The following is a 7,500-nucleotide window of genomic DNA, read 5'->3' on the forward strand; positions in this document are numbered from 1 at the left end:
TCATCTGTTTCTCTGGTCATCTTTGTACGCCTCCGTTTATGTATTAGTATTTTTTTATATCAAAATGTCTTTCTTTGCTTTCCTCTCCTCATCTCTCCTCTACTCTCCATTCCTCCACTCTCTTCTCTTCTCCTCCCTCTATTCTCTCCTCCCCTCCCCTCATCTCCTCTCTCCTCTCCTTATCTCTTCTCTTCCACTCCCTCTCTGCTCCCCTCTGTTCCCACCCCCCCCCCCCCCCCCCCCCCCACGGGCAGTCGGTGTGGGTGAAGAAGGGCACCATGCAGTGGTGGAGGGACTGGAAGCCCCACAAGTGGGTGGATGTGCGCTTCGCCCTGGAGCAGTTCTCCGGCCCGGACGGCAACAAGGACGGCATCCTCTTCCTCTACTACAACTTCAATGAGGAGAAGAAGGTGAGAGAAAGAAAGAGTCAGAGCCTAGTGTGTTTGTTGCAGGTTACTGTGTGTGTAACTTGTTAATCTGCAGAGCAGCAGGAGGTTTGTGTACTCATATACCATCCTGTTTGTGTTGGATTTAGCATTTAAGGGCACCCTGTGAGTCACCTATGTTTATTCTACTTCATTTAAGAATGCTCGATTCTGATTGGCTGGGAGGGGTGCATTAATCCGGCATATTGCCCGCTGACTTGTCGGTTCTACTTGCTGCTGACTGAGCACAGTAGATCAATACGCCGCTTGTATCGTTTTCTATCACATACATTTCAAACATGAGGTCCGTTGTAAAAATAAACCAAGGAGTGCATGTTTGATCGATCGTCATTAAAGCTGACTTGATACGAATGTAACAACTACGTTGTTAAACTAGTGAGATCAGATCCAGCCTATAGAAACGCGTTACCTACAGTTGAGCTAACGTTATTCACCGTAGTTCTAAAGGGAACTACTTTTCGAGGGAGATGAAATTAAACAGAGCATACATTTAATAAGCATGCAATACGAATAAGAAAAAGGCTAATTATTAAAGTATATGAATTGTTTTATTATGTTGGCCGGCGCGAAGTAGAATAAACGGAATAATCACCTCAAGGCAGGGCAATAAACAGTTTGATATGCCCGGAAGGTTACCGCCCTCGACTTCGTCTCGGGCGGTAAACCGTCCACGAGCCGGGCATATCAAACTGTTTATTGCCCGGCCTCTCGGTGATTATTCCTTACTTATTTGACACTGTGTTTCAGTTTCTGTGTGTGTCCGTGTCCATAGAGATGAACACTTCTGCTAATGCCGTTCAGGCTGTCAATAATTGTGATCCAACATATTAACCGTTGCCCCACCTTGTGCACTCCCTCTCCTCTCCTTCCGTCCAGTACCTGCATGCCTTTGTCAATGAGGTGACCATCTTCGTGCCGGTGCTGAATGACGCTAAACACACGTTCGCCATCTACACAGCAGAAAGGACCAAGCAGAGGTGGCCCATCCGGTTGGCCGCCTCCACAGAGCTAGAGATGCACGACTGGGTGAGGTCCAAATGATCCAAATAGTAAATGATAAGCATCATAGTAACCTTAGCTGAAGGAGAGTACTTATGTCGGCACATTTAAGTTATGTGTATTATATTAGAGAAACAAACAATGGATATCTAAAAATTCTCATTTTAAGTGATTAAAGCTTTCTCTCCGCAATTTTAGAACCTTGTTTCGTGTGAAGTGAGCAACTGTGTTTATTGTTGCAAGAACCAGAATGCTATTTGAGGAGGTGGGTCGAAAAAGGAAGTTTTGTGTTTCCTTGAAGTCTGAGGCTTTTTAGAACCTTCCTCAAATTGTCTCTGACCCATTCTTAAGCCACTTTCACCCCTAACGTGGTAATTTCTTTCTGAGATATTGTGCCTCAGACCGATGAGACTTTAGTTGTTCTGGTATAGATAAAGAGGTCCTTGTGATCGGTTCATCCCAGGGACAAAGTTAACAAAGGGGAACTAGATGACACCAGTTAACAGACGGGGTGGCCAGATAACACAACCTGAAGAAAACCAAGCTTAAATTATTAAAACTAACCAACATATACATTCTTCCATTACACTCCTCTCCTCCTAATAACTCCCTCCCCCACCCTCCATCTCTCCCCGGCCCCGTCCAGCTGGCTTTGTTGAGCGTGTCTTGCTGTGACTCCAGGGGGATCCAGGGTCCCCCCTCCAAACAGGCCATCTGGTCGGTCACCTGCAGGGGGGACATCTTCGTCAGCGAGCCCAGCCCCGCCCTGGAGGCATTGCCCTACCCCACCCCCTGCGAGCAAATGTGAGAACACTCAATCAACTCTTATCCCGAGGGAGCCAAACCTGATTTAAATGATGTTGTTTACATGATCAGGGTACCACCCTTTACAGTGAGCCGACCCCACCTTTTCTCTCTTGGGACAGAATCGTTAACCATCAACTGTGATCGATTGTTGCACATTTCTTACCATTGGAAGTTTTTGTGAAATGTGATGTCTAGTTGATTGTTACGATGAGTACGTCGTAGTTTGTAGGAACGTTTTGAAAGACTCCTGCACTTGGAAGCCTACACTGACAAACTTTTTATGCTAGTTATGTTCTGGCCTGAGACCTTCAGTGGTTTTTTGAAAATCAACCAAAAACCTTTCCTTCCATGTTTCTGTTGGTCAGGTTCTGGCGGCAGGTGGGGGGGCACCTTCGCCTGGTGGAGGGCAACAGCGTAGGGGTGGTGTGGGGCATCGGCTACGACCACACCGCCTGGGTGCACACCGGCGGCTACGGAGGCGGCATCTTCCAGGGCCTGGCCAGCAGCACGGACAACATCTACACCCAAACGGACGTCAAGAGCGTCTACATCTATGAGAACCAGCGGTGGAACCCGGTTTCAGGCTACACCAACAGGTAACAGGGTGATGCACGTGTACCAGGGTAATGTACCTCTACTGTGTGATTTCACCTACCAGGCCGGGGGATGACGTGGGCCTCATATACTGACTCACAACGAACACTACTATTGTGGGGTCGGTCACCGCATGTAATAAAGAAGCACTAGCTGGTTTGTGACCAGCAGGGGGCAGAAAAGGTGGCTCTTTGGCAAAATTATTGTGTATACTTGATATTTGGCTGAGGATCCTTCATTATCCTGTTTCCATAGTACTTCGTAATCAATTCTGGATTTTTAAGTTTGAGTGTTCAACTTACAAATTAACTTACAAAACGGTACGCATGTCTCATGCCCCAAGAGTCTGTACCCAATGGAGCGAACAAATATAATTTGTCACAGTTGCATGTTATATAAGTTCCATGTGTCTCTCTCTGGGGCCTTGTTGTAAATACTTTGTGTTTCTGTGTCCTCAGAGGTCTTCCAACGGACCGATACATGTGGAGCGATGCTTCTGGTCTGCATGAGTGCACCAAGACACATACCACAACCCCCTCCCCGCACTGGACATGGGTGAGTCACTCACTCACCCACACTTCAAATTCGACAGTCCCTGCATTGTGTGAAAATGTAACAGATATTTAAAGTTATTTTTAGTAGTAATAATTGTTTGTTTCTATTATCTATGACAATTTCTGTTGCTATTCCACACTACCTTGCTTTAGACAGATTATTAATGGTCCCAAGCATCATATAGTATCATAGCAGAAATTAAGTCAAACCCTTTAGCATAGGAAGTTACTTAGTAACCTGTATTTTCTATATGCAGGTGTCTGATTGGGCGGTGGACTACGGTGTCTCCGAAGGGACAGACCGAGAGGGATGGCAGTACGCTGCAGATTTCCCTGCGTAAGAGTCACCGTTAAGCTCCTCCTCCTCTCTCTGTGGACGTCAAACAAGCTTGAAGTGAACTGCTGAGATCACAGCCTGCTTCTCTCCTCTCCCTGCAGGTCCTACCACGGCTATAAGACCTTGAAGGACTTTGTGCGTAGGAGGCGATGGGCCAGGTATTGTTTAGAGTGCTCCACTGGCCTCCACATTGATGTAATACGATTAGTAACAAGCACTCTCTTTATCGCAGACCACCCCCCGCTTTTGCAACACAAACTGAATGGAAAAAATGTATAGATTTTTATAATTACGATTTTTAAAAGGTTTATATACTTTACATGAGGAACCATTTTTTTATTGACCTATAAGTGATCAATCAATTAAATATAATGAATAAACATTAATTTAATTTAGATTGAAAACACTTAATACTGAATGTTTCCTTTTTTTTATCTTGATTGTTACATTTTTGTATGTTAATTATTTTAGGTTAAATTATCCCTAACAATACACACCAAAGAAGTGGACATCTATATTAATTCTTAGGATAGTGTAACAATAGTCTGTCATTAGTTTATTGAGCTAATTCCTAGAGTAAACGGGAAGCCACTGACATTTATTTGGTGTTCAATTGATTTCAACAGGAAGTGTAAACTGACCACCACAGGGCCATGGCAGGAAGTCCCGCCCATTGCTTTGAGTGACGTGAGCATCCTCCCTTGTGCTGCTCAGAGCAGCGTGGAGGTGGTACCGTTGTGGGCCATCAGCAACAAGGGAGACGTGTTGTGTCGACTTGGGGTCACCACGCTGACACCTGCCGTGAGTGGAACACACACACACACACACACACACACACACACACACACACACACACACACACACACACACACACACACACACACACACACACACACACACAGATGTAAACACACATGTGGCATGGATCTGAATTCACTAAATGAATAAACAGACGAGTACCTGCTAGTTTCTTGATCCACCTGCCATGTGCTCTTCTCCCAGGGGTCGTCATGGCTACACGTGGGAACGGACCAGGCCTTCAAGTCAGTCTCCATCGGAGGGGCCAGCCAGGTGTGGGCCATCGCCAGGGACGGCTCCGTCTTCTTCAGGGGTTCTGTGTCCACCTGCAATCCTGCAGGTCAGTCGAGGTGGTGGTGGTGGTGGTGGTGGTGGTGGTGGGGGTGGTGGTGGTGGTGGTGGGGGGTCGGGGCGCACGTTGTTTGTTTATTGGGTGGGCCCATAATGTATGCACAAAGCCGGGTTGGCTGAATGCATGTGGATTTGTTTGTTTTTTTGTGGTACAGTGATGAATGTGCTCTGTTCTGAGGAAGATAATAGTGTGCTCGGTTTGTCTCCCCCTGCAGGAGAGTGCTGGTACCACATCCCTTCGCCGCCAAAACAGAAGTTGAAGCAGGTCTCAGTAGGAAGGACCTCCATCTGCGCTGTGGATGAAAACGGTAAAATGGTGGCATTTAAACTTCCTCTAAATTTCACAGAATTGTGAAATTGTCTTTCACTTTCACCCTCTCTGCAAACAACTGTCATAGTAATGACTAATGACTAATATATACGTGTGTGTGTGTGTGTGTGCCTTTATCATAATCGTTTTTTGGAATGTTCGATTTATTCTTTGTTCTCTTGAAGGTCACATTGAATAAAGAGTCTGCCAAATGACCAAATGTAAATCCAAGACCCTGATAATGTTCATATTTCTATTTTGTCACTGTCCACGTCGTGCTGTCATCCAGGTAACCTGTGGTACCGTAAGGACGTGACTCCCAGCTACCCCCAGGGATCCTCCTGGGAGCACATCTCTGACAACGTCCGCAAGGTCTCCGTCGGCCCTCTGGATCAGGTACCAGCGACCCAGGCACCGTTCACACCGCCGCAGGCCCCCTCTCAGGCCACTGTGTCCTTTTTATTGGCTCTGACCGATTCTCTTCTGTAACGGGGGGTATGTTGTGCCTGTGTTGTGGTTGTGTTTGGTGACCGTATGTTGTGGTTGTGCGCTGTGGTTGCGTGTGTTCTCTGCGTAGGTGTGGATCATCGCCGACAAGGTGCAGGGCAGCCACGGTCTGAGCTGTGGGACGGTGTGTCATCGGCTGGGAGTCCAGCCCCTGGACCCCAAAGGACAGTCCTGGGACTACGGCATAGGGGTGAGGGCGCTGGCCATTCCTCCTACTGGTTACCTCTGTTCTTACACCTTGAGTCTTGTCGATGTATGTCCGTGTTCAGCCGGAAGCTGTTTTATTCATTGAACGCCTACCTCCATTTTGTTTAGGGTGGATGGGACCACGTCTCCATCAGAGGGAACTCCATGGATCCGCCGCGGATCTGCCTGCCCTCTCTAACAGACCAATCAGTGCCCGCTCGTGGCATTCCACACCCCGCCCACGACCCAGAGGGAGCCAATGGCAGCGCTGGGGGATGCTAGCCAAGCAAAGGACGCGAGAAACCGGACAGGAGCGCTGCCAATACCCCCGTCTCCATGGATGTTGTTCAACAACGTAGGGTTATGCTTTAAAACATTCCACAGTGCAAATAGTTGGCTGTAGTTTATTATTCTCAGCTGTTCCTTCCCCAACTCAAAACTGTTTAAGCTACTACTTCAAATCTCACGGTTGGGGAAAGATGGTTGAAAGAGAGGGAATGACCTACATGGTCAGCGAAGATGCAATGTACTTTATACACTTGGGATTTAACTCAAGATTATGTGCTGGAAAGTTTCCCCGTTATTAAGTGGTTGTAACCCGCTTATAATCCCAGTTCTTATTTTTGGTATTTTTTTATTTGAGTTGTAAATCTTTCTAGGGACCTTTTGACCACTATCATAAGCCAAAAGTTGCATTGTTGTCGAACTAACCAGTCTTAATGTATATTTAATACGTTTATTTATGTGTTTGTTGTTATTGAGAACGAGGCTGCCTAGGGAATAGGGGAAAGTTTTATGGAGCGGAAGCTTGAATGTATATGTGAACAATTAACTTTAATAGGGACTTTGGAGTCTAAACTGCCCGTAATAGCAGCTGTTATATTACACACACTGAAGAAGTTGCTTTACATCACAACAATGTTGTTTAACCCCACTGAATGGATGAGATAATGCTACATTTCTAGGGTCCCCCTGACCTCATGTTCGACAAAGCTTGTATGCTATGTTTCCCCTGACCACCTTCCTGCTGCAGATCACCTATTGGTCACATTTCAGTTCAAATGTGTCAGGAAATGTGCAGTCGTCCTCCATCAATGAGATACAATGGACCCTTCTGCCATGGAGTGGGAGGGATCACAGGGGGTGGATAGTTGTTTTATTTCTTAAGACGGGAGTGTTGATCTCGTGGTACATCCCTTTTCTCAGGAAAAAAATAGTGATGTAATGCATGAAAGAAAAACGTAATTCCACGCTTGCTTTAAGAAAAAAATGAAATAAAAGCAAGAGTGGAATGACTGAGAAGGACGCAAGTCTTTTTCCCTTATCTGTATAATATTGGTGTTGATTATCATGTCATAACGTCCTGCTGATACGTCCCGATGGAATTATGTATATTTTTCAGGAGTATGAAAATGAGAGGAATATTCAAAAATCACTTTTAGACAGACATTACAACCACTTGTATCACTAAAAGCGTTAGTTTATGTAAAGAAAATAGGCTATCTGTGAATAAATTAGGACAATATGGCCAGACATGATTAGCGTGTCGTTGATAAGGTAACTACAGTACATTGTCGGTTAACCGATAGCTCAGCTGAAACGACCGACATG

At 45.9% G+C, this 7,500-nt stretch overlaps 2 protein-coding genes across 2 annotated transcripts in view; one reads left to right on the forward strand and one right to left on the reverse strand.

Annotated features, from left to right (window-relative positions):
- tecpr1a (tectonin beta-propeller repeat containing 1a) overlaps nt 1–7,500 on the forward strand; it is a 14,911-nt gene that overhangs the window by 7,241 nt on the left and 170 nt on the right. The window contains exons 12-24 of the mRNA XM_056577228.1: nt 255–410; nt 1,323–1,472; nt 2,092–2,249; nt 2,618–2,848; nt 3,305–3,401; nt 3,658–3,737; nt 3,839–3,895; nt 4,364–4,538; nt 4,740–4,875; nt 5,102–5,194; nt 5,486–5,592; nt 5,774–5,893; nt 6,019–7,500. The exon at nt 6,019–7,500 is cut by the window's right edge and continues 170 nt beyond it. Of these exons, the coding sequence (XP_056433203.1) occupies nt 255–410; nt 1,323–1,472; nt 2,092–2,249; nt 2,618–2,848; nt 3,305–3,401; nt 3,658–3,737; nt 3,839–3,895; nt 4,364–4,538; nt 4,740–4,875; nt 5,102–5,194; nt 5,486–5,592; nt 5,774–5,893; nt 6,019–6,171 (1,713 nt within the window). The 3' untranslated portion in view covers nt 6,172–7,500. The remainder of the gene's footprint in view (nt 1–254; nt 411–1,322; nt 1,473–2,091; nt 2,250–2,617; nt 2,849–3,304; nt 3,402–3,657; nt 3,738–3,838; nt 3,896–4,363; nt 4,539–4,739; nt 4,876–5,101; nt 5,195–5,485; nt 5,593–5,773; nt 5,894–6,018) is intronic.
- Nucleotides 6,097–7,500, reverse strand: part of bhlha15 (basic helix-loop-helix family, member a15) — a 4,229-nt gene continuing 2,825 nt past the window's right edge. Inside the window, exon 2 of the mRNA XM_056577229.1 lies at nt 6,097–7,500. This exon is cut by the window's right edge and continues 1,711 nt beyond it. The gene's annotated coding sequence lies outside the window, so the exon portion shown is untranslated.

This window comes from Gadus chalcogrammus, chromosome 18 (genome assembly GCF_026213295.1).
Source record: "Gadus chalcogrammus isolate NIFS_2021 chromosome 18, NIFS_Gcha_1.0, whole genome shotgun sequence".
In the NCBI taxonomy this organism is placed as follows: Eukaryota; Metazoa; Chordata; class Actinopteri; order Gadiformes; family Gadidae; genus Gadus; species Gadus chalcogrammus.